General features: G+C 36.9%; 1 protein-coding gene across 1 annotated transcript in view; it reads left to right on the top strand.

Moving 5' to 3' along the window:
- Dgkb (diacylglycerol kinase beta) overlaps window positions 1-27,313 on the top strand; it is a 696,235-nt gene that overhangs the window by 383,812 nt on the left and 285,110 nt on the right. The window contains exon 21 of the mRNA XM_051145066.1: window positions 7,287-7,351. Coding sequence (XP_051001023.1) covers window positions 7,287-7,351 — 65 coding nt within the window. The remainder of the gene's footprint in view (window positions 1-7,286; window positions 7,352-27,313) is intronic.

Genomic DNA, 27,313 nt, shown 5'->3' on the forward strand with positions numbered 1-27,313 from the left:
AAATTTTAAAGACAAAATTTCAAATGTCACTAAATATTATTTGTATATAAGTCTAAACAAAGTGTAATTCTTCATTTTAACTTTGTATAAATAGAATTTTAATATATTTTTAAACCTTCAGAGACCGTTAAACATTAAAGCAGACACTTTTGTGCTAAAATAACTTTTCATCCATATATATGTTGGCACAAACTAGATAATGGAATGGGGCTAATGTGGTAGCCCCTCAGTCCTTGCTCCAGTCTGTAGGTTGACAGACATTGAAATTCTGAAATGTTTATTTCTTAGAGTTTCTCTGTAGGATGGTTTTGTCTTTAAGACTTCAGAATTTTTGAAGGCTCTATATGTGTAGCATGCATTAATTAATTAATCAAGGGTTGGTTTTCTTTCTCTTCCTATTTCTTCAAGTGTAAAGATAGGACATGAAAGTCCATTTTTAATTTATAACTTATTTAAATAAACACAATTAAATATATATTTGGAACCTAATTCTAAAACTACTTTGAAAAAATATAATATAAAAGTTTTATCAAAATAAGAAAATATGCCTCTAAAATATTCAATTATTTGAATAAACATTCAAAGTATCTTTGTTAAAAATGATTATGGCTACATAAATGCATAAAGATGATTTTACTTTTTTGCAAAATTTGACTATGTTTACTACAATATGTAACAAGCTACAAAACTAAAATGATTTTTCACCTTCATTGAAGTTTGATGGTGGCTTTGGATTCCTAAACATTTTTATGTACTTCATTGAATGTAGAGTATGAAAATGATTTTTAAATTTCTGATATATTCCTTTTGTGGTGATGATTGATTCTTATTTGGAGTTATTAGTGGAGTTATTTTAATATGAAATTACTGAGATATTTAGCAATTGGAAATAAGCGATTATGAAAATAAAAGTAAACAAACAATATTTAAAGATGTTAAATATGAAAAAAATATATATGGGGAGAGCGAGCGAGAGAGAGAGAGAGAGAGAGAGAGAGAGAGAGAGAGAGAGAGAGAGAGAGAGAGAGAGTAGATAGTGGCGAGTCTTTCTGTACCAAACTTTGAGTGTAAAATGATATAGAATGGGCTAATTAGTACACAGTATATTTATGTGGTCATAACAAGGCAACATTGTGAATTTAAATATAGACATTTAGAAAGCAATTTGACAATGTGACTAGCTAGCAAAATAATCACCTAGAAGGTTCCCTTCTAGGGCTGCTGATGAACCCAGCCATGGGCTTTTGATCGTAGAACAGGCATGAAATTCCTTCCTGTAGAGCTTCCTTCCTAGAATCAGGTCAGAAAGCAGTTTGTTACCCAATAACAGCTATTCCAGTTTGACATCAGTGAGGACATCTTGCCTAGAGGATTAGTATTTGAGCATGTAGTGTCCAGTGCTGAGGGAAACCATTTTTGTCTTTTCTCCCCCAGCATCTTTTAGAACACTGGTACAAGGAGAGATAACAAATCTTAGGTCTCAATAAAAAAGGTGAAGTCGTTATATTTTAAACAGCCAGCAAGCACAGACTGGGTTTAAAGTTGATATTTTGAAAAATCTATACAGGTGGATACCTAAAAATCTCATAACATATGAAGGGATAAATTTTACAATTTGCTGAGTACATATAGTTTAATATGATCAAGCTTTACGTGGGCAAAATTGAAGCCATCTAGATCTACAGAATAAGTACAAGTTAAATCTAAGTAATTTAGGTAGATACTCTGTTAAAAAGTGAAAAAGTGGGTTAGGGGTAGAGTTCACTTGGAAGGTTCTTGTTTCAGGAGGGAAGACCCTGAGTTCAAGCTTCATTACTCAAAACAATATTGGATGTTTCACCCTTTTCCACAATGACTGAAGTTCTGAGCAGTGGTTTTATCATCATGTTGTCAGATTATTCACTCTACCTTTCAGGAATTAAATCCACTTTCTTGTAAGGTAGTGATGGGGTTGGTAATTAAAAGAAATAATACCTAGATTCCCATTACCAGTCACAAAGCAACCCAGGAGTCACTTGTTGTGAGCCAGGCAGATGGCTAGCTACCAGATAAAATGAGAGCCAAATAAGCATACTATAAGCTGTCATTTTGAGATATTTTATTCAAATCAGCCAAGCTAAAAATATCATTATTTTTAAATATAAGGAATGTAATTATGCTTGAAATATATGTCAATAATAAATCTTAATTTTTTAAAATATATGCTTTAAAGACAGATAGAACATAACTACCTTCTATCTACCTATAGACATGTATATTCAGTGTTCTATTTGGATGACTCATGATACTAAGTTCATAACTCAAATAAAGGAGGTCACTTCGATGTCTTATTGTGTGAAAATACTTGGTGCCAAGCCTTATGGTCAGTGTTCAAGCTCTGGAGCCCTCTTGATGATAGGAGAGAGACAACTCTACAAGTTGCCCTCTGACATGCAAACATACATACATAAGCACAAAAGTAATTTAATATATGTAAACATGTTTAAATTTAATTGAACAATTTCTCTCTAAAATGGTGTCTGATTCCTTATCAGTTTAATGAGGATGTGACACAAAAGCTATGCATTTGTATTTTTCTTTTTCTCCAATGCTAGCTTGATATGTTAGCCTTCATTGTGTTTATGAAAGGTTTTATTAGTGCTGTGTATTCTTTATTATTCTAAATATGTTCAAATATACTGTTAAGGTTTCTGATTTGATAGAATACTTGAGCAGATCCCTTAATTTCTGATGTAAGAAAATGTTATCATGCCTATCTATAGATAGGAAACAGAGTGTTGGGATTACAGGCATTCTCCACCATGCCTGGCTGTCATACTTTAGTATTAAAACATTATTTTATTTGCAGATTTCATGAAATTGTATGACGCATTTGCAGTTATTACCAGAATAAATGATTCAGTAGTGACTAAATTCAGACAGTAATGTAATTCATGGATCCAGCATTTAGACATAAACTAAAAAAGATATATTGAACACTGAAGATCAAAATTAAAAAGCATTGAATCACATATAAGTGATGGTTTAAGGAACAAAGAATTCAAATACATGGTATTTGCCTGACATTTCTTAATTTAGAATCTCAGGCAACTGATGTTAGGTTTCAATTATTTATGTTCATTAATTTGTTTTTTTGTTTTACTCATGGGAGAAGAAAAATATAAACTGTTAGGTAAGAATTCTGACATGTACTCTGGTGCCCATGATTTGAACCATGCTCCTTGGCAGTGTGGCCTTGTGAGCATGCAGAGGAAAGGGATGCAGGCTATCCTGATGAGACCAAACAGGCTCTGGCCAGACAGTGGGGTAAGAGGGCCTCTCTTAGCAAAGTTCTAGAGGAGAGGAATAGGGCAGAAGAGGGAGGAAGGGTGGGAACAGAAAGATAATAGTGAGGGCCTAACAATCAGGATGTAATGTGAATGGATTATAATAAATTAAATATACATAAAAAAGGATTATATTACAAGACTTGATATTTGAGTGATACAGTGGATACTGGAAGGATTTATAAAACAGTCAAGGTCTACAGAGCTTCTTGGTTAAGGTTTCTCTAGTCTGGTGACTTTACCAAATTAAAATAATGCTACATGTAGGCACTGGAGTCGCTTCTGAGACATTATGCTTTGACTAAAGTCTTGTATCCCTATGTTCAAGCACTATAATAACACCGCTCTTGTGTACTTAATAAAGTTTTATTGAAAGAATGAAAGAAACGTATTAACACAATTGAATTCAGTATTAATGTCAATATTACAAGGCAAATATTACTGATTTTAATTTGTTCAGAAAAAGACCAGAAGTAAAGAAATGATATATAGGCTGCAGGCCTGAACTGTTGATCTGATTAGAAAACAAGTTCCTCCAGTTACTGCCAGGTGAGCAGACTCCCCACCCCTTATCCCTGAGTGCCTGCATCAGTGCATTGCTCTAGGCCCTCACAGGCAGAGTACGGGCCAAGGAGTTATCTTGGGAGTTAAAGCACTTGCTCCTAGGTCCCATGTAGATGGCAGTTTGCCTTTTTTCAGCCTTGGAAGGCAGAGAGAGGGAATCGTATCCCTTACTGACAAAATGTATTTGACTAAGAGAGCATGCCTCGAGAAATAAAGTGGAAGAGTGACAGTAATTCATTTCTTTCTCTTAGTTTATAGAGATGACTTTCCCAAAGGGCGTATTACCATGCATAGGGTTGATGTAGGGAGATAATGAAGTAATTCAGGCTTAAGTCACATATAGTTCTTATCTCACATGTAAGTGTCACTTTGTTTTGTAACATGGTCACAGAGAATATCATGGCTATGGCCAACTTCATTGAACTGGCAAAATTGTGGAAAATTACAAAATTTAAAATAATGAAATGATAATAGTTTGTCAGCATCTCTTCCAAAGTACTCTCTAATCTAGGGCAACATTATTATAACACTAATGATAACATAGGAACAGAAATAACCCTGTACAAGAGCATCAGGGAACGAATAGTTAAGACAGACGGCTAGAATCTGATTCTTTCATAAATAATTATTTCATTTAATATATACTTGTACATGTGTAACAACATAACAGCTAAAAATCACACTGAAATTGAACTTTAAACTAAACCTTGAAACTTAAATTTATTTTGCTTTAGTGGGGTTGGTACATTTAATTTTACTTCTTAAATTTAATTAACTTAAAGTAAAACATTTTATAAGTTAAAGAAAAAATAAAAAGACAGAAAATATATATTTAAAATTATGCAACAAAATAAGCATTGTTTTAGCAGCCAATTTACTTTCAGGGACATCCTATCATGTCCCTAAATTACATGCACTTCCTAAGTAAAATACTATATTGTATGGATTCACTGCATTTAATCAATGACAATAGCGTGGATATATTTTCTTTAAACATAGTGGAGCTCTGACTATGGATGAAAAACCAGTTTGTTGAAAAGCACATAACCTAGAACTCAGAGTCTGATCTGGATTCAGTTTATCTATGCTTGGAAGTTGAAGAAAATCTGATTCTCCACCCACCCCAGGAACTACATTACACAGAGGCAGAAAGGGTAAAATTCAAGCACCCTGATTGGATTTTTGTATGTGCTCTCTCATTAGAGAATCCTAAGTATTTCTGAAACAATGGCTGCTGAGCAAGTTGACAGCAGCTGGCAGTATCCCTTCAGGGCCCTTGGGGTAGTGCCAAAGGGACAGAGTCCCTAGCAAATTTGGCCTGAATTCTCATCCAAATGAACACCTGCTGCCATTGTCCAGAATCAGTCCTGCACTGCACAAGGCCAGCACTCTTTGTGGTGGGATACATTCAATGGGAAAAAGCCTGCCAGTGTTCTGCAGTGGATTTTATTTCCCGCTTCTTTTACTAAGTGGTCAATTGCCCGAGTATCTCTGAGATAGAGATAATACTAAGTTTATCTTTGGCTAGTTGTTCTGGCTATGCTCTACATTAGGAGCTTTCTCACTTATGTTACTATCTATTAATATACTATTTGATTTCCCTCTCTTCTCATTCCTTTCTCTTCCTAGTTTATATGACTTTTTCAGGGCAAGATTGCTATTATAAAGGTACATATGTTACTAAATCATCCTACGTGATCTACAACCGAAAGAAACAATTAATTCTAGTGACTTAGATTAGATAGAATTCTCTCAATTGACCAGAAGTACTGGCCGCCCAATGCTGTAGGCTTCAATTCTCTTTCCTTTGCTTCTGTGTAAATGTTTGCTAGATTCATGCAGTTGGGTGGTATTCCAAGTTCATTTTACATTCATTTGGAAAAAAGTTAAGGCAAATGCTTTAAAAAACAATTACTGATCAAAGAGCATATCTACCACCTATAACTCAGTTTAAATTTCTGTATAATTGTGTAACACTATTAGTTAAATGCAAAAGCTAAAATGTTAATAGGACTTATTACTGTTTATAGTACTTGTCACAAAATACTCAAGCTATTAGGCCAAACAAAGTGGACTATTTTGACCACGTTTTATTTTTGTTTCGAAATTACATATTAGAAAAATCAGTACATGGAGAATGTACTGAGCAATTTTTAGTGTAAATGCTATTTCCATGCTCATCTATCTATACAAGTGTGCCTCTTTTCTTGCAAAATAACTCAGTTACTTGACAATTGATAGTGTGCGAAATACATATAAGTAGCTGCAGCTTGCTGTCTTGCGGAGAGAGCCTCTCTGCCATCTGCAGCTCTTAGCGCCTCTAGTCGAGGCTTGTGCTTTGTTATGCATGAGCAAACACATTAGCCTTTTTATTTCATTCATTAGACTTTTAGTCCTTGATTAATGTTTTCAACATTCTCTCAAATACACAACTTCTTTACTTCTTTTGTGTTAGTTTTCTTTCTTTCTTTTTTTTTTTTTTTTTTTTTTTTTTGTCTTCACTCTGAAACAAATTTAGCATTCAGATACAAAGGCTCTTTTCTATTAAGATGATTGGTAAATATATTAGTTTCTCATTTGAGTGATTAATTATGTGGAATTGAAGAATAAGAAAACGTCTTTCCGGTTGAAATAATAGTACTGTCTAATGCTGGTTTAAATGGTCTATGCTCCTAAAGCTTGAGTCACAGCACTCCACCAAGCTTACACATCAGCATATGATTCTTGTATTAAAAAGGACCTCTGGCTGGAGTACCAAAAAGAAATGGTTATCCATTAGGGTTCAGAACCATTGCTATTTGGCATCTGAGAGATGTGTCACTAATTCTTTGTGACATTCTCTTTGTTGGTCTTCTCCATTACATGAGATGGCTAAGAAAGCTGTGTGTGTTATGAACAGTTACTAATTACACATCAGGCCATGATCAGCAAAGTGAAAATCAAAGATTCCACTACTGTATGAGACCCCCAGCCTCACATTGTCTGTTACCCACTATTAATCTCAAAGGGTCAGGCACTTCTCTACATGATTGTTTTTTTTACTTAAGCCATCTTTTTTTACTCTTCTTTAGAAATATGTTCAATTACTCTTTGACATTATAATAAAATGTACTACTTCAAGCAGAATCTAAGCATGGGGTTGTAACTGGATATTAAGAGATATATAAATTAGATAAAAAACAATTTATTATATAAATATGACAAGGGAAGATTTTGGACATGATTATACAGTCATACTGTTTTGGACCTTACATGGATTGTACATATTTCACTAATTTCAGAGCACTCTCTTATCAATAACATTCTAAGTAAATAATTGATATAAACTTCTTGTTTGTAAATGTATACTTCTACAAGATAGTAAAATCACAACTGTCAACCCAATTTCTTTTTTAGGATGCTTCCATTGCACACAGATTCCATATCATGAGGGAAAAGCACCCAGAGAAATTCAACAGCCGGTAAGGCAACAAACAATTGATGGAATTTAATTATGATTGCTGTTGACAGCTGTGTCTTTACACAACATGAATGTGTGGTATAAACCCTTTATATGTAAAGATAGAATGAAGAGCAGCTTAGGTATTTACATTAAGGTGATAGTATAAATGAATATATTGTACTTTTTTGGTTTAAATTGGACTAAAATTCAGAGTACAGTGGGCATCATGTTTATTTCAATTCCACGCATTTTAACGTAAGTATTTCAAGTATGTGTTAAGTAGTACACACTGGAAGCCTTCACATGGCTTAGTATGCAAGAGTGATTATCTTTTCTCCCAAAGGAGAACATGGAATTCTGATTTGGTAACTTTGAGTGAAGTTATTTACACAGGTAATCTCAAGCATCTACCCTTCAGACTACCATCCCATATTATCTTCAATTAAATGCCAATAAAATCTGCTCCTGCAATAATATGAATAGAAAATTATTCTTCCTCAAAATTTTAAACAGTGACTTTTGTCCTTGCTCATAGAAACAGGAAACACTTGGCTCTCTAGCTTTAAATCTTTGGGGGAAATATGGCCACTACCCTAGAAATATGGGACACAAGTAGTGAATCACCTTCTCTGCTTGGTGTACTTATTTTCACTTGCTATTGCCTAAACTGATAAAACCATTCTCTGTATGTCTGTTTAGACATTATATGATTTATACAGTAACATTCACAGCCACAGGCTCTGTTTTCTGTATCAGGTAAGCTGGTGTGTGATTCACCCAGCTGTGAATACGTGTGATTTAGTAAATAACATTGGAAGTGCTTGTATCTATGCTAATTTCATCATATATTAGTACTTAACATAATTTTCTTACATATAAACAAATTTATAAAATAATAAATGCTATAAAATATATTTCAAAAATTAAGCCTTTCTAACTGTAGATTTGAGGGTTCTATTTATTGGGTAATCTTAATAAACAGCCTCATGATTAGTCATACCCTTTCTAAAACAAATACTATTGCCTTGAGTTGTTTCTTAGACTACAATAATAAATTATGAGCTTATAACAAGTTGTTTCTTCTCTCTTAGATCAGAAAGTTATGAAATTGTTTTCTTTTGCTGTGGTAGTTACAAGCTTTCTGGTTTGGGGGCCAGGGAAATACTAGCTTTGTAAATGACTTCAGTTGTGTTTGTTACACATCTGGAGAAACAGTTTGAAGAACATTGGTATTTGTACTTCCTGAAGTTTTAGAAGAATTTTGCTGTGGATCCATATGGCCTAGAGGTGTTCTTTCTGAGAAGACTTAATATTGCTTCAATCTCATTGCTTGTTCTGGATCTCCTCTAGGATTTATAGTTCTGTGATTTACTTTTGGAAAGTCGTATGTGTCTGGGAAATTATTATTTTTTAAATTAATTTATTCATATTACATCCTATACTATCTCTTGTATCCTCCCATTCCTGCTTCCCTCCCGCTTTCACCCTATTCCACTCCCCTATGTCTGTGACTGAGGAGGACCTCCTTCCCCTCTATATGATCATAGGGTATTAAGTCTTGCCTTGGTAGCCTGCTATCCTTCCTTTGAGTGCCACTGGGCCTCCCCACCAAGGTATGTGGTCAAATATGTGGCACCAGAGTTCGTGTGAAAGTCAGTCCCCACTCTCCACTCAACTGTGGAGAATGTCCTATTCATTGGCTAGATCTGAGTAGGGGTTCAATGTTTACTGAATATAAGTTTTTAAAGTATTTTATATTTAAAATCTCTAAATGACTTCATCAAGAAACTCTCAGAGCTAATAAAGTGGCAGGATACAAAATCAATATACAGAAATCCACAACTTTTGTTTGCCAAAAAATAATCTGAGGGAAAGATTACATTCATGATAGCTTCAAATTAAATAAATAAATGCCTAAAGGGAAAACCCCTACCTGATGATAGGAATGTCCTCTAAACTCTGGAGAGAGAAGATGAGAAACTGTTAAACAGTAAAAGGAGCTCATATATTCCTCGATTGGAAAAGTCAGTGTTTTAAAAGTATATATCTTACCCAAAACTATCTACAGATTAAATGCAATCTCCATCAAAATTTCAGTGATCTTATTTGCAGAACCATGAGAATCAATCCTAAAATTCATATTGTAGCACAAAAGATCTTAACTGGAGAGTGTGATACGACTTTCTCACGTACTCTGGTGCCTCACATTTGACCATGTCCCCTGGAGGGGGAGACCTGGTGGCACTCAGAGGAAGGACAGCAAGTAGCCAAGAAGAGACTTGATACCCTATGAGAATATATAGGGGGATGTAATCCCCCTCAAGAACAGTCATAGGGGAGGGGAATAATGGGAAAATGGGGGGGGGAGGAATGGGAGGATACAAGGGATGGGATAAACATTGAGATGTAACAAGAATAAATTAATAAAAAAAAAAAAGAAAAAAAAACAAAAAACAAAAAACAAGCCAAAACAATGCTGAAAAGAAACAGCAAAACTGGAGGTACCACAGTACCTGATCTCAAACTATATTACAAAGGTATAATTACAAAACCGGTACACACAAAATGGCAGACTTACAGTAGAGAATAGAGGACAAGTTGAAAACAGTCAAAGAAAAAAAAGAAAAGAAAAGGAAAGGAAAGAAAAACAACATAGTTATAGTCTCCTAATGGTTGACAAAAAGATCAAAAAAGTCTATTGGAAAAAGAAGCTACTGGGGAGACTGGACCTCTCTCACCCAGAAATCAATGACACTAGCTCATTTCTTTCATTCTGTCCTACAGTAAAAATGGTTATAATTGACAAAATAAAGGAAAAAAGACTTTGGACAAGAAGTTGGGAAAGATGAACTATTATTCACAGCCTGTGAGAGTATAAAATAGCACAACCACTATGGAAATCAGCATGAATATTCTTCAAAAAATCTAAAATTACAATTTCCATATGACTCAGTTGTACCATTTTTGAGCATATACCAGAAAATCTCTGCATTAACATACCATGGGCATATTTGCCCATTTAAGTTTATTGCTGAGTTATTCACAGTGTCTAAGAAGGGAGGAAGGGGATATGAGGGACAGAGGGATTTACAATCAGGATGTAAAGTGAGCAAATTAAAAATTAAAAGAAGAAAAAACCGAATTCTGGAGCATTAAATAAAAAGAAATTAAATCAGTCTGGATGCCTATCAAGAGATACATGGGTAAAAGGACATTATACATGTGTCTAATAGAAGTCTGTTCAGACATAAGGAAAACTAATTCATGATGTATTCAGGAATATAAATGTAACAGAGATCTTTACTTTGAGTATGGTAGAACAAAGCCAGAAAGACAAATACCATGTTTCCCCTAATATTCTAAAGGTTCTGAATTTAAATATGTGTGTATATAAGCATACAGGACAGATAGATAAATGCAAAATAAAATGTCATATATGTATGAAGATGCCTTTATGAAACTTATTTGTATGCTAACTTTAAAATAATAAAAATATAAAATGAAACTAATTTCAGACAGTGGATTTCTTCACTTGATAATGTACCTTGCATATCCTGAAAACAAACCTAGCTGATATTATATATAAAACTACTATATAATATAGAATATATTTTCCAAAATGTGAGTTCATGGGCATTCATGAGTTATATAATGATATATTAAAGGAGATATTAGGCCCCAAATTCCTCTCCGGAAGATGCAACAGGCAGTTGCATTGTTCCATGCAGTTAAAACAAATCATTAAAGACTTCGGAAATACATCAGAGCTGGAGGATAGCATTATTTAAGACATTAACTCCATAGATATTTAAAGAGAAAACCAGGCAGTGAAAAATAATATTAAATAGTGTGTTTATAAACATTAAAATGTTTATATTGTAATAAAATCTGATAACCTATAGGTAGGACGCTCAACAGTTATGATCCCCCATCAAGTGTCAGAGGATACTTGATTCCCTTTTGAAGATTAATTTTTCTGCTTAATCATAAAGGTGTGAGTTACTCATGTATTTTCATTTATATCACACATGCTTCTAATAATTTATGACATCCTCATTGCCCAATATATGGTTAGATAATGTTTGCATGTTTGTATGCTCTGATGATACTTTTGAATGTGGAACTTTATGGAAACTTCTTTGGATATTTGTGGCATGAGTAATGCTGATTATAAATAGGTGGTGTGGATTAATTTACATGAGACAAGAATGGGATATGCAATCTCATCTAGAATTACACAGATTTCCCTATTTTTATGATGCATTCAAAGAATTTTTATTGTGAGTCCAACAAATACTGGTGTTATTGGACAGTGGAACATCATGGCAGCTGGGCTCCCTCTGAAATAGATCTAGACCCCGAACAGATCCTGTCTGTGGTTGATTCCAGACTGAGATGAAACAAAAAGAAGAGTACCGACCTCATAGCAGGTATTGGTATTGCCTCCACTGAAGTTTGTGTATCAGAGAATTACTTTATAAGAAGTCTTGGAAAGGTGTCCATTGGCTATAAGGAATGCTTCTTCTTCTGTTACCAAATACCAGATATTAAAGGGCCTTCACTGTATTTCTCTCTTCACACGGTGTTTAGGGCTTAACTTCCATTCTGACAATACAACATGGCAGTTTAGGAGTTCTTTTCTGGACACACTAAACTATTTTATTGACCACTAACTAATATGTCAGAAAACATCAAATGTTAGTGCTAGCTATGTATATACAAGGCAAATATACTATTCCACAAAGACAGCTCACTATAGCATTTCATTATTTTTAAATCCTTATAAAAATCTCAACTAGATATTTTTCTGTTTAGATAAATAATAATAATCTTCTTTTATTATTTTTTCTTTATACATTTATTATTGACAGCAAAGAATAAACCATAAAATAGACATTGTTTTTCTTTTTTACCATGTAATTACCTTATAATTTTAATACCTAATGGAATATAGAATGTACAAAATAATGTCCTTTCTCAGTTAATATTAGATGAACATTATACTCACAGTTCAAGAAATGTGTGGCTATAAATTTGGCATTTGGAAAATCAATAAGTGTGATTTATGAGCTATTTATTTTGACCAATAAAACGTTGCTTTGGTAATATATCTTTTTTGATGGATACCATTTATTTAGAGTTGAATTTTGCTGTCCTTAGGAAACAGATGGATACCACATGTTATTCAATTTACAAAATGAAAATATGCACGCCCTTACAGGGGTGATTCTTTATACATTAATACAGTTCCAGGTAAGCATTAGTAGGTAGCTGATAACTACCCATTGTTAGCCAACCAAAGTGAGAATAATAAATACAAACTAATTCATAAATGTAATGTAGTTCCTTCTGTTGATGCTGTAAAATAATTCCTGACAAGATGTAACTTAAGGAAGAAAGAGTTTATTTAATTTACACTACAAGGGAATGCAGTCCTTCACAGCAGGGAAGGCCTGTCAGCAAGAAGATAATACACCTGGCCACACTGAGTCCACAGTCAGGAAGCAGAAAGTAATGAAGACTAATTGGTACTCAGCTAGCTTTCTCCTTTTCCTGCCATCTGAGAGTTTGACCTGTGGAATCATACTACCAGAATTAAGTCTTCCTAATTTACTCACCTAATGTAGAATACTCCTCAAAGACCTTCCCAGAGATTCATCTCTAAGTTGATTATAGTTATCACAAAATTGATAATTAATTTATTACTTGTCAACTTGATACCTTCCTATATGACTTTTAGGCTGTAAGTATCCACGCATAGGCTCGTGCTCAGCCCATAATGCAAATTCCATCTAGTCAAACTGCACATAGTTTCTTTTTTTTTTTTTAACAATTTCAACATTGATAAAAATGGAAATGTTCTGAGACTCGGGCAATCTCTTCACTGAGCCCCAAAATAAATTCTCGTGCCAAAAGAAAGCAACAGGGGTACATTAAGTAAAGATCAGACCAAAGCAGGACTGAATCCCAGCAGTAAAATCAACAAATGCTATAGCTTAGGGACCTGGGACTCATGATGGAACTTTCCGGACCCCAACGGCCTTAGGTAGACCCTCAGTGTTAGCTGTGTTGCCTGAAGCATGACACGCATAGCCTATCTCTTGGGTACTATCAATCTGTGCTTGTAACTTTCCTTGGCAGACATGTAATGCTTTTCATCTCACTTAGCCTGGCTCCACTGGGGCAAAGCTGGATCAGCTCCTGGGCAGCCCTTCTCTGGGTAGTTTCAATGCAGAACCCCTGGATTAGAATTCTTGCAATTCTTGCAATATCACGAGTTGAAGCTTTGCATGTTTCTGAAGACTCTGCTGTAGTGTAAGGTGCATTGTGATGCCTTTACTCAGTGGTCTCTCAGGGTTGTACTGTAGAGACCAGCCCTGCTGCACATTGCCAGGAGTTGGCGTCACTCTGAAACCATGAAGAAAGACTCCATGACCATTTCATAGTCTATACCTGCAAAACCAGTATATGAATATTATAGTAACAAACTCAGTTGCCAGGTTGAGGTATAGCCTGGCCCTATTGGAGCAAAGCGGGATAAGCTCCAGGGAACCACTTCTCTGGGTAGTTTCAGTCAACAATCTCTGCGGCACTATTCTTGGCTTTGGCTCTATCCTTTCATAGAACGTGTAATATCACAAGACACAGCCTTGCAGGGTTTAGACCTTGTCCTCAGAGCACCTGTCTTACAGTGTCAGCGCCGAGCACCAGCGATTTCTTTAATAGTGTCATGTTCTTTAACAATTACAACTGCTTCAAAACCTGTCGTTTTAGGAGCCTGAACACTTTTCCGTGCCAAACTGCACATTTTTCATATCTTTTTCATGAACTTTTTCCCTCTTTCACTGTGGATTGGATGACAGGCAGCAGACGGCAAGAGCTCAGCCAGAGTCTGGTTGCCCTCTTGTCTTGAACCTTTGCCACCAGACAAATTAAGCCATTACTTTTGATATCAGCCTCATTCAAGTTCTGAGGACAGGGGCAGAATGAAGCCAGACCATTTGTCACAATTTATTTAAAAAATTAAAAGAGGAATAACGTCTATGTCAATTCCCAATAAAAGTCTAGCTTCTCTCTGACTCCTCATGAGTCAGGCTATCACTGTCATCACTGTCACATTTCTTTCATCATCCTCATGTGGCTTCTTAATCCCACTGGACTGACCCTTTAAACTCCGCTTATAGCACTTGAGGGCTTCTTTACCCTGTAGCTGCAAACTCTTCCACATTCCTTCCTCAAACCAGTGCCAAAAGACTTAGGAAAACTTGGGACATATTTGTCACAGCAACGGCTCCATTCCTTCTATCCATTTTCTACAGTATTTAGTTTCTTCATTAATGTGATGAAAGACCTGCCAAGAATGTTAAAGTGGAAGGGTTTATTTTGCTTTACTGTTGAAGGGAATACAGAACTTCAAGGCATGGGAGGTATGGCAGTAAGAAGATGAGACAACTTGTCTCATTGAGGCAGCAGTTAGGAAGCAGAGAGAGATTAAAGCTGGTGCTCAACTAGCTTTCTTCCTTTTATGTAGTTTGAGAGCCCAACCTTTGGAAGCATGCCACTTAAATTTTCCCATGAATCTTTTCACCACCTTTAGCCTAAGCTAGAAAATTGCTTGCAGATATGCCAATAGATTTTTCCTTATTGCAATTGTATATCCTGTCAAGAAAACGATGTCATTATATAAACCAGAGACGAGAAACTTTCAGACACAGTGTGAGCCTAAAACTATTCTACCATTATAATCACTTATCATCGTGGTTTCTGGCTGGTCCTTCTTGCAATGAACGTTCCTAGAAAATTGTTTTAGATACATTACATTAAAAATATGAATTAATTCTATGAACTAAAGTGAAAAGAATTTGGCATAAAAATTTCCTCCCAGCTTATAACTTCTTCGTTGTACCGTAGTCTTTCTCCTACAATTTAAAATATTTCTTTCTAAAATTATTAGGTTGACACAATTAACATTTAATGGACTCATACTCAAGAGTGGTTAGTGAACAATTATTAATATTCTTTTCTTAAAAAGAATAATTTAAAGTACTCTAAATATAACCAGAAGAGGTGACTATCTGTGAAATCACAACAGCTTGAAAATGATTGTAGACACTAACAGTCAATTTATATTTATATTTTAAATGCCAATATTATGTAGCATATGGTTTTAAATTGTATTAACATGTATACTTCAAACACTGTTTTGCCTTGAGTTTAAATTTTAGAAATCTTTATATATTTTCAGTTTTGTTTTAAAGTTTAGAAAGGCAGAGAATGTGTTACATTTTAACAGTTAATTTAGCTCTCTCTAGGAACTTGGAAAGAATAGGATATAAACCCTGCAAAAAAAAAAAAAAAAAAAGTACATTTTTAAATTCTCAGCAAGTCATTCTTTCCAAATTCTTTTTATTCCTACTATAAAAAGCATAGGTAGCAGAAGTGTATATACTGGTAATTAATTTCCTTAAAATAATTTTAGAACTATAGTGTTCTCTACAACATAAATGTTTTCAGGGTGAGCATGCTGAAAGACGGCATTAATGGCCAATGACTTATTTTGACAAGAGCATTGATCTGAAACAATCTTACTAGTACCACTTCTAAAAGCCCATTAGCAAATTCTTGAAAATATGAAATTGTGTCATGTCTGAGCTTGCTTCAGTGCTGAAATCAGATATCTGTCTTGGCTTATCTAATTATTTTATGTATAATTTGCTTTTTCACAGAAATTTATCAGAAATGATAATATCTTAAATTGTTGGGTTACAGCTTAGAGAACTGCCTAAATACTTGAGACTTTAAGAAAAAAAAAACCACAACCACCACCAATAACAACAACAACAAAACAAGATTAGCTAATTGAATTGAAGCTGTAGAAATGGATTTTAAACTATTTTATTAATTGTGTATCAGATCTATACACCTAGGTCTCATTTCTTAATTTTTTTCAAAATTTTGAACTTCGTATTGAAGAAATCTAATGATACTGAAATAAATGCATAAATAAAAGTTTGAAATTATAGTTGATGTGTGATAAAAATTAAAATAAATATTTTATAAATAAAAATAAATATTAAAAAAAGCAAGCAATGAAAATACCAAAATAAATGCTTCATTTTTTTGCCCTGTAACAGGAAGCCCTGCTCCCTATCTTCACAGACCTTTGGACTTACCTAAAACCAGTCTTGTCGCCTAGATCATGACTCCTTTAATTCAAGAACTTATTTATCCACTCCTTTAGTGCAGTACACACTAGCAAATGTGCAGCCTCTGGTTCTTTCATACATACCGTTCTTTATAACGAATTGTGAGTTATATGGGCTGTGGAGGGGGTTGAGTCAGTAAATACTTTCCATGATAGCATGAGCCCCTGAGCTCAGATACCCAGTGCCCATGTGAAAGAGAGAAAATAGGTATTGTATATGTCTATAAATGCAGGGCTGGTAGAAATGGAGGTAGGCCACTTCACAAGCTGCTTGTGCAGCCAGTTAGGTAATCAGTGATCTCCATGTTCTGTAAGAAACACAGAAGTCTTTAAAAACAGATAACTAAAGTGAGGAGCAAAGGAAGAAAACACTTGACATTGACCTCTGGCCTCCTCGTATATACACACACAAATATGTGCATTTCTCTGCTCTCATGCATATACATGAATATGTGCAAACACATATACCACACACACAAAACACACACACAGCTACACACACACGTACATATCAAAGGAAGAAATATGAGCTAGCATGCACATCTTTTTGTAATGATTTTTTCTTTTTTATTATTTTTACATATGTATTTATATTATTACAAATATATACATAAACTGCCTACAGCAAGAAGAACCATGAAGCAATCAAGAACTATATAAATGTTACATTCATAGTGTTTTGGCTACTTGTATTTGGCCGCCTTGAAGAAAACATCTTTCCTATCTCAGTGAGTCTAAAATTCTGAATGTAAATCATTATCTATCATATCTCATCTCTATCAATTTAAAACATCTATCTAGACCTAAAAACATCTTACTGCCTAAACAACTAAGCTTAATTATAAAACTAAACTGTCTGGTCTTTTCAACACCATCAGAGTCACAGTCTTACTATCTGTTGCTTATGCCTTTAATATCAGTACTTGTGAGGAAGAAGCAGGCAGGTCTCTGTGAGTTCAAAGCTAACCTGATCTAATAACGAGTTTCAAGACACCTAGGACTACAAAGTAAGGGGAGAGAGAGAGAGAGAGAGAGAGAGAGAGAGAGAGAGAGAGAGAGAGAGAGAGAGAGAGAGAGAGAGAGAAAGAAGGGTGTCTAGCCCCACCTCAGAAATGCTGCCTGCTGACTTCACCTATCTCAAGAACAGGTGGAGAATAGCCTGGCCCTGTGAATCTCTAATGGTTTGCTCCATGGAAGGGATCTAGCATCAGGTTGGGAAATAGAGAGACCCCAGTCCCTGGAGGCAGTAACAAGGACACCGAAGTCTCTACTAGCCTACATTTTCTTATCCCGTCCTCTCACTTCACTAAGCTTGTGTGAAGAACATCTGGATACACACCACAGGTTTATAGTGGGGCCACTAGGAGCATAGACCAAGACAGTCACATGAAATGGAGTCAGAGTGTGAATGGGAGGAAAAGACCAGGCACATCCAAGGGAGTTGTGATTTCCAGAGGTCCAGAGTAAGGCTGCACATGAAGATACCAGCCTTTGTCCTTGGAAGTTTTAAGAAATTGAGAATTTTGTTCAATGTCCTTCAGCTCCAAAATATAGGCAGGGTGATGTCATGTACCCTTGAATCTTTAATGTTCAATATAGGGTTAAGGCTGCATATCCAGAAACCTGAAGGCATGGCTAATGCTTCCTCATGAAGTCCGTCCTTAACACAACTGTTGATTGAATATCTGTTTCTCATCACTACTACCATGGTGTTATCTGTATCAAGAGTTCAATACAGGAGGTAAACTTTAAACCACTTCCCAGATCTAGCCAATGGTCAGAATATTCTCCACAGTTGAGTGGAGAGTGTGATACGACTTTCTCACGTACTCTGGTGCCTCACATTTGACCATGTCCCCTGGAGGGGGAGACCTGGTGGCACTCAGAGGAAGGACAGCAAGTAGCCAAGAAGAGACTTGATACCCTATGAGAATATATAGGGGGACGTAATCCCCCTCAGGAACAGTCATAGGGGAGGGGAATAATTGGAAAATGGGGGGGGGGAGGAATGGGAGGATACAAGGGATGGGATAAACATTGAGATGTAACAAGAATAAATTAATAAAAAAAAAAAAAAGAAAAAAAAGAAAAAAAAGTTCTGAACGGCGAACCAAGGACCATGCAGGGTAACTCTTCCCTCCAGTTGCCAGATCTCCTGTTCTCTTAGCCCGTAACACCTTTCCCTCTGTATTTACCTGCTCTCTTTAGTCCAACAAGTGAGATTATTTGATCAATTCTCTACTATAAGGTCCAAGGCTTACTGGTCTCAGCAGAGCTCTTTGACTTTTTCCTTTTGTAGCTCCTCTTTCTCCCTGCCACAGACACTAGGCAAACTTCTCAGCTTCTAGAGTCTCTTGAGAAGTGGACTCAAGCTCTCTGTGGTCAGATCTGGAGGTGCATGTTACTGGGCCAGGCTTGGGTAACAGGTAAAAATAATATTCTGTAGGGAGCAGATACTAACACCAGACTTACCCCAACTATGATCTAAGTTTGTCATTTGATAACATGGTTGCATTCTTGTGTACATACACTGAAAAGTTGTTTCTCTGAATTTGACAAAATCATTTTTGAAACACCAAGTCATTCATGAATATCATGACTATGTGTATATGTATGTACTTATCTTCATCTTCCATAATTATTTCATATTTAGTAAACATCAATTATTAGTCTTTTATATAAATAAAATATATTTTGAGTCAGATATTATTTATGCAGCAAGTAACATCGACCTTCATATATTTTACGCTGCAGACATTTTTGAAGATATTTTAAATTTATTCTTTTCTCGTGTATTACATCCAGACTGAAATTTTCCTTTCCTCCTCTCTTTCCAGTACTACCCCCAGCCTCCCTTTTCCCCCAGATCCACTCTTCCTCCATTTCCTTTCAGAAAAGGACAGGCCTTGGAGGAATGTCCACCAAACAAGGTACATCAAGCTACAATAAGACTAGGCTCCTTCCCTCATATTAAGGTTGCATGAGGCAACCCAGTAGGAGGAAAGGGATTCCAAAAGCAGGCAAAAGAGCCTGAAATAGCCCCTGCACCCAAATGTTAGGAGTTCCACAAGAAGACCAGGCTGCACAACCATAATACATCTGCAGAAGGCCTAGGTCAGACCCAAGCAGGCTCTCTGATTGTCATTTGAGTCTCCATGAGTCCCTGTGAGTACAGGTCAGTTGACTCTGGATTTTCTTGTTGTGTCCGTGAATCCTCTGGCTCCTACAATTCTTCCTCTCTGACTGCCATAGGATTCAACAAGTTCCACCTCATGTTTGCTTGTGGGGCTTCTGCATCTGCTCCCATCACTTGCTGGATAAAACTTCTCTGAGGACAATTAGGCTATGCTTTGGCCTACAAGTATAGAAGAATATAAATAAAAAATAATTTATTCTCATTGTCTTTTTTTTTTCTAGATGTGTTTGATTTTATCTTAGGTATCTGGGATATCTAGCCTTTGGTTCCTTTAGTGCCAAGAGGGCTCTCTCTCTCTTGTCATGGGTTTTAAGCTGGACCTGTCTTTGGTTACCCACTCCCATAGATTCTGCACTGTCTTAACAACTGCACATCTTACAGGCAGGACAAATTGTAGGTTGAAGGTTCTGTGGTTGGATTGGTGATTCAGTCCATCCACTGGAAGCCTTGCCTGATTAAAAAAGACAGCAGTTCAGGCTCCTTATCTCCCATTACTAGGAGTCTTTACTAGGGTCACCTCATAGATTACTGGGGGTTTCCATTGCACTAGGTTTCTACCTCTCCCTCCAAATGCCTCCCAATTCCAGTCACCTCTCCCAGAATTCTTCTGGAATCCTTCCCTGACATAATCCCTCTTTTTCCCATCCCCACCATGTTATGTGTTTGATGGTTCAGCTTTTGTGCCACACTATGGGCCCCTGTTTGTTGATTCTGTAGGTTTTCTTATTGTGACCTGGACCTCCTTAGCTCTTTCCATCCTTCCTCCTCCTCTTCCAAAAGATGCCCCAAGCTTGGCATAAAGTCTGGTGGTTGGTCTCTGCATTTGTTTCCATCAGATTCTCGGTAAAGCCTCTTTGATGTTAGTTATGCTAGACTTCTGTCTGCAAGTATAGTATAGTATCATTAATAGTGTCAGAGGAAGGCTCTCTGTCATGGTGTGTGTCTCTATATGGGGAATCATGATTGGCCATTCCCTGAATTTCTGCTCCATCATTATCCCTGAACGCCTTGTAGGCAGGACAAATTGTGGGTCAAAAGTTATGTGGGTGGGTTGCTTTCACAGTTCCTCCACTAGAAGTCTTTTGTAGTTGCAGGAGGTGACCACTTCAGATTCCATACCTCTCATTGCTAAGAGTAAGATTCCTGAGAGGTTCCATTGTTCTAGGTCTCTAGCTTTTCCCAGAGATGTTCCCACATTGATTCCAGTTCTCTCTCTCTCTCTCTCTCTCTCTCTCTCTCTCTCTCTCTCTCTCTCTCTCTCTCTCTCTCTCTCTCTCTCTCTCTCTGTGTGTGTGTGTGTGTGTGTGTGTGTGTCTATCTCTCTCTTCTTCCCCCCCCTCTCTGTCCTATCCAATTGGTCCCCTCCTGATCTTCTCCCCATCCCATCCCCTTCTCCACCCAGTTCCCTTCATCCCTCTACCCCAAATCTCTATTTTGTTTCTCCTCCTCAGTGTGATTCAAGTGTCCCCTCTTGGGTCCTCTTTGTTACTTAGCTTCTTTGGGTCTTTGGATTGTACCATGGTTATCCTGTCCTGGAGTGCTAATTTCATTTATAAGTGAGTACATACCATGTTTGTGTTTCTGGGTCTAGCTTACCTCACTCAAGACTGTCTTTTCTAGTTCCATCCATTTGCCTGCAAATTGCATGATGTTCTTGTTTTTCTTAGCAAAATAATATTCTATTGTGTAAATGTACTACATTTTCTTTATCCATTCTTCAGTTAAGAGATATACAGGCTGTTTCCAGTTTCTGGCTAGTACAAATAAAGGTGTTATGGACCTAGTTGAGCAAGTATCCTGTGGTAGTATAGAAAGAGCATACTTTGGCTATATACCCAGGTGTGGTTTAGCTTGGTCTTACAGTAGATCTATTCCCAATTTCATGATAAAAAGCCATGTTGATTTTCAAAGTAGCTGTGTATGTTTGTACTCCCACGAGCAATGGAGAAGAGTTCTTCTTGCTCCATATATGCCAGCGTACGCTGTCACTTGTGATTTTGATCTAGTCATTATGACAGATGCAAGATGGAATTTCTGAGTCATATTCATTTGCATTTTCCTGATGGCTAATGAAACAGAACATTTTTTAAACAATGTTTCTTGGTCTTTTGAGATTCTGTTTAGATCTGTACTTCTTTTTAATTGGATTATTTGGTTTATTCATGTCTAGTTTCTTTTTTCTTTCTTTCTTTCTTTTTCAGATTTATTTATTATTTATACAGTATTCCTCCCACATGCATGCCTGCATGACAGAGGAGGCACCAAATCTCATTATAGATGGTTGTGAGCCACCACATGGTTGCTGGGGATTGAACTCAGGACCTTTGGAAGAGCAGAGGGCTCTTAATCTCTGAACCATCTATCCAGCCCCACATATAGTTTCTTATGTTAAGTTCTTTATATATTTTGGATATCAGCCCTCTGTCATAAGGTTAGCCCTTTAGTTTCAGTCTCTCACAGGCAGTGATCCCCAGCTCCACTGTACTGTGGGTCCTGTATTCCTCCTGGGTCTCTGAATGTGCTTTGGGTCAGGCCAAAGTGTCCACAGCCTTCTGGGTCCCTTTGTAGCACTGGAGCTCTCCAGGGACTGAAGCAGATGGGACAGAGATGGTCTGATGGCCACTCTACTCCCTGTCTTCCTGAGATTTCCTTAGTTCCGGAGCTCTGATGCTCTACTGGTCTTTGATTCCCTGTGGTGTTTCAGGACTCAGACCACTCTCAGTGTCCAGGTTAGTGACATGGGGCCCAAACTGCACACACACTGAGTCCAGTTTGGGTGTCCAGACCCAAGCGGGTCTCAGGGCCTAATCCACACACTTAGTCCAGTTAGCACTAAGTCCAACCAGAGTGTCGGGCCCAAACTTCACACTGAGCTTGCTGAGTTCAGCTAGAGACTCCGGGCCGGACTGCATGCTGAGTCGTCCAGCCAGAGTCTCAGGGCCGGGACCGCGGGCCAAGTTCAGCTAGAGTCTCTGGGCCCAAACTACCTGCGAAGTCCAGCTAGGTTCTCTGGGCCCAAACCATGCACCGAACTCCGCTAGAGTCTCTGAACCCAAAGTGCCCACCATCTAGCTAGAGTCTCTGGGCCCAAACCACGCACCGAGCTCAGCTAGAGTCTCAGGGACCAAACTGCCCACCGAGTTCAGCCAGGGACTCAGGACCCAAACTGCCCGCTGAGTCCAGCCAGAATCTCAGGACTGGGACTGCGAGCCAAGCTCAGCTGGAGTCTCTGGGCCCAAACTGCCAGCTAATCTAAGCCAGGGACTCTGGGCCCAATCCGCGCACTGAGCTCAGCCAGGGGCTCTGGAACCAAACTGTGTGATGAATTCAGGCAGAGACTCTGGGCCCAAACCACGCACAGAGTCCAGCTAGAGTCTCAGAACTGGGACCATGCGTCAAGCTCAGCTAGAGTCACTGGGCCCAAACTGCGCATCAAGCTCAGCTAGGGTCTCAGGGGCAGAACTGTATGCCGAGTCCAGTTTGGGTCTCAGGGTGCAAGCTGCACGGCAAGTTGAGCTTGGGTCGTGGGGCCTAAACTGCGCACTGAGTTCATTTCAGCCCAAATCTTGCAGAGTCCCCTCTCTTGCAGCAATTTCCATCAGTTACCATGCCAATCGCCTCTGCCAGAGGGTTCCTAGCTGCAAACCTCAGCGCTGCCATTTGGTCCAAGAACATTCACGCTCTTCCTGTGTGCAGGGATGCGCAGGTTTTTTGTATTTTGTTTCTTTCAAGCTGTGGAGTACTCCCACTGTAGTGGGGTAGGGAGCTTGGTGTTCCTGGTTAAGAATTCCGTGCAATTCCCTGAATTGTTTGATGGAGTTTCTAAACATGGTCCGCGCTTGCCGCCATCCTGGATCCTCTCCTCTGATAGAATTTTTGAGCTCACTTATGTATACTATCATATCATCCGTGAGTAGCCACACACTGGCTTCTATCTTTCTAATTTGTATCCCCTTAATATTCTTTATTGTCTTATTGCTCTAGCTAGAACTTCAAGTGGTATGTTGCATAGATATGAAGAGAGTAGGAAGCTTTATCTTGTCTCTGAATTAAGTCAAGCTGCTTTTAAGTTTCTCTCCATTTAATTTGATGTTTGCTATGACCATATGATGGAAGTAAATTGCCTTTATTATGTTTTATTATATTGTATCTCTGATCTCTTCAAAAATTTTATCATGAAAGGGTTTTATTTTGTCAAAGGTATTTTCTGTGTCTAATTGTGTGTGTGTGTGTGTGTGTGTGTGTGTGTGTGTGTATGTGTGTGTGTGTCTTAGTTTGTGTATAACATTGATGGATCTTCATATGTTGAACCATCCCCACATCCCTGGGATGAAGGCTATTTGATCATGGTGGATGATGTTTTTGACATGTTCTTGGACTTCATGTGCAAGTATTTTATTGAATCTTTTTGCCTCAATGGCCATATGGAAAATTGGAATGAAATTCTCTTCCTTTTTGAGACTTTGCATGGTTTAGGTATCAGGGTACCTGTGATCTCATAGAAAGAGCTTGGTTATGATCCTGCTTTTTCTATCTTGTGAGACAGTGTGAGGAGTATTGGAGTTATCTCTTCTTTGAAAGTCTGGTAGAATTCTGTGCTAAAACCATCTGGCCCTAGATTTTATTTTTTGGTTTGGTTTGGTTTTGTTGTTGTTGTTGTTGTTTGTTCATTTTTTAAAGACTGTTTCTATTTTCTTGGGGGTTATTAAGTCTATTTATCTTGTCTCCCTGCTCTTGATTTAACTTTGCTAATGATTTGGATTTGTGGTAATTACAGGTTTAGGTGCTGATTTCTGAGTTTATCTTTGTTGGAAGGATTATTTTCCCTTAGTTTCTGCTCTTCTGGCCTGAGTAGCCTGTGGTTCTGGTGACCAGTGAGTGAGTTCTCTAGTCCAGTAAGGTGTCTCAGCTGTGGTTTTAGCAGCCTGAGTGACCTCGGAAATTTTGAGTGCTGGTATTGCCTCTGTGGTTAAGGGGTTCTAGGTACCAGGTGGCCAATGGTAGAACAGGGGGCTTCTGGGACTCTGGGTGCTGGTGTGTTCTCTGGTAGAGCATGAGTCTTCTTCTGGAGCTATGGGCCATGAACTTGAGATAAGAAGGCGGGGACTGTTGGATGAAAGCTATTTGGACACTGAGAAGTGGTGGTTGCCTCTGGATGGGGGTCTTCCTTAGGGTATCAGTGTGACCTCTTGTAGAGCAGAGTACTTCTGCAGGTAATGTGGGTCATGATAGTCTGTAAATATTTTTAACATATTTTTTGTACTTGTTTTTTGTTTGTATGTTTTGATTTTGTGGGATTAACTTTACTGAATTCATTTTTCCTTTATTTCAAGCTTTTATGAATTACACTTTCGCCCAACACATTGATTTTGTTTGCAATGGCTTTTAGCATGTAGAACTAACTTTTTTTCATTATTATATGTGCGCTATGTTCAAACAATTTAAGTGAGGACAGAATAGAATCTATTTCTGATGTGTTTGTTGAAGGATTTATTTTGTTTATACATAAGTTAGTACAGCATTATTGCACGATGATTATCTTTACTATTAAAATGGAACAATGCTTTGAGAGACATTTCTATCCTTGAGAATTTTAACCTTTTTTATAGGCCAACCAGGTAAATAACACTTTCAGAAATAAAATTTGAACAGTTGTCATTTTAAGCACTTTTAACACAGTATTTTCTCATTAGAATGATAAGCATTTCAGAGGGGCCTTTTTGACACAATTATTTTCTCACAAGAGTTTCAAATCTTAAGCTCTTTTGTGTCTACATTTTCTGCCTATTTGTGTTCCTTAGGAAAACGCATACCTACTTTACTTTGTACAATTATTTAATCGTGTCTTCCATATGAAAAATTTTAATATTCTCTGAATAAGCATTGTTATTAAATCATCTTTTCTAGATTTATCGTATCTTGTTTACAATCAACAATGGGTAGACACATAGACGACAAATTCAGATGGTTATACTTGTGTCTGTAGACCATGTTGTATAGATGTATATTTTCCGTATGCGTATTTCCTAAGCTATTATACTTTCTTATCATATTTATGTAACATTTTTATAAATATTCTATTTCTACTGTGATCTTTGACTAAACCATGCTGTTCTCTTCATAAGTCTTCATTTGCATAATGAGACTAGATATTGGCTAAATGAGTAGTAGAGTACTGCACACAGTGCTTCAGGGTCTCTGATTCACTGCAGTTCTCCTTGTCAGTTGTCAGTTCCTGATGTCATTACACCTGAGCAAATACTTCTATGTCCCAGCTGCTGAAGAGCTTGCTTATCAAGTAGCTGCTTTGAATGGAGTTTGTGAGAACTAAGGGATGAGTAATGATGAAATACCCCTTGCTTCCTCTTTTTTCTCCATCTACTTCTTTTCTTTTGTCACTGCAGTCAACCAAGGAGAAAAATTAAAGTGAATATTCAGGTTTTGGATAATATGTTCCTGTTGATCTGGCTTATTATTTATTTTCCTGATTAATATGTCTTATTTTAATGCTTGTTGTCCAACTGCATGATGAGTCTGTAGAATCTCTATGCACATGGGAATCTGAATTTAAGGTTACGTAGAGAAATTAGTCAGGGATTCCAAGAAAACAATTAGCCACAGGGAGCTCTACATTGACACTGTAAAAAGGAAGATATTTTTCTGAAACCCCAAGTTAAGGGACCTATAGACAGCTAAGAGATATTCATTAATGTAAGGGTTGTTTATATTTATATAGTCTTCAATTTAGGTAAAAAATATTTATTTCTTATTTCTGTTTATAAAATACTTAGATTTCATTTGTGTGGTTTCTATGCACACACTTTAAATATTTTGCCTTGTATTTATTATTCCTAGGGTTTATATTTGATTTTATACCAATTTGCATGCAGTCTATGAAAAAAATGTACGTATACATTTCTTAAGAAAACATGGAGAGATGGTTTAAAAAAATAGAAATAGCTAATTGAGAGATGTCCTCCTAAATGCCACAAGAATTATCCAAGTACTTCCTTAAGTGCTTTAGCAGTTTTAGAAGAAAAAAACTCCTCAGTATCATAGTTTCTATACCTACAAGTAAATTTTTGGAAAATATTTGTCAAATGAAAGCACAAAGTAAATAACATCTTGTTCCTAACAGTCTGGCAACAAACATATGTTATATATATAAAAATATATTTATAATAATATACTGTAAATATTAATTTAATCCATAAATATAGTCTGTAGTAAATTAACTATTAAATTGAAAAAAAATGAGACTGATTCAGGCAGCTGTTAAAACTCCTTTTTGTCCATGAACCTTGCCCAAATTTATCAAGCATTTGGTCTGACAAAGTCACGGAACTTGGTCCTTGTTGTGTTCTGACCTACCCTGTTGTTCAGCTTCAGCCTAAATCTAACAAGATTAAATTGTATACTGGACATGGAAGAGCCTCCCAAAACTAGTATACAATGAACACCCAGTTTGGAGAAATGAGCATACTGCCTTGACTGATGTTGATAGCAATATTGCTTTCTTTTCCTGTTCATAGACAATCTAGAGAAAGTATTTAGAGTTGATTAGTGCTAGATTTTTATTT

This window comes from Acomys russatus, chromosome 1 (genome assembly GCF_903995435.1).
Source record: "Acomys russatus chromosome 1, mAcoRus1.1, whole genome shotgun sequence".
Classification (NCBI taxonomy): domain Eukaryota; kingdom Metazoa; phylum Chordata; class Mammalia; order Rodentia; family Muridae; genus Acomys; species Acomys russatus.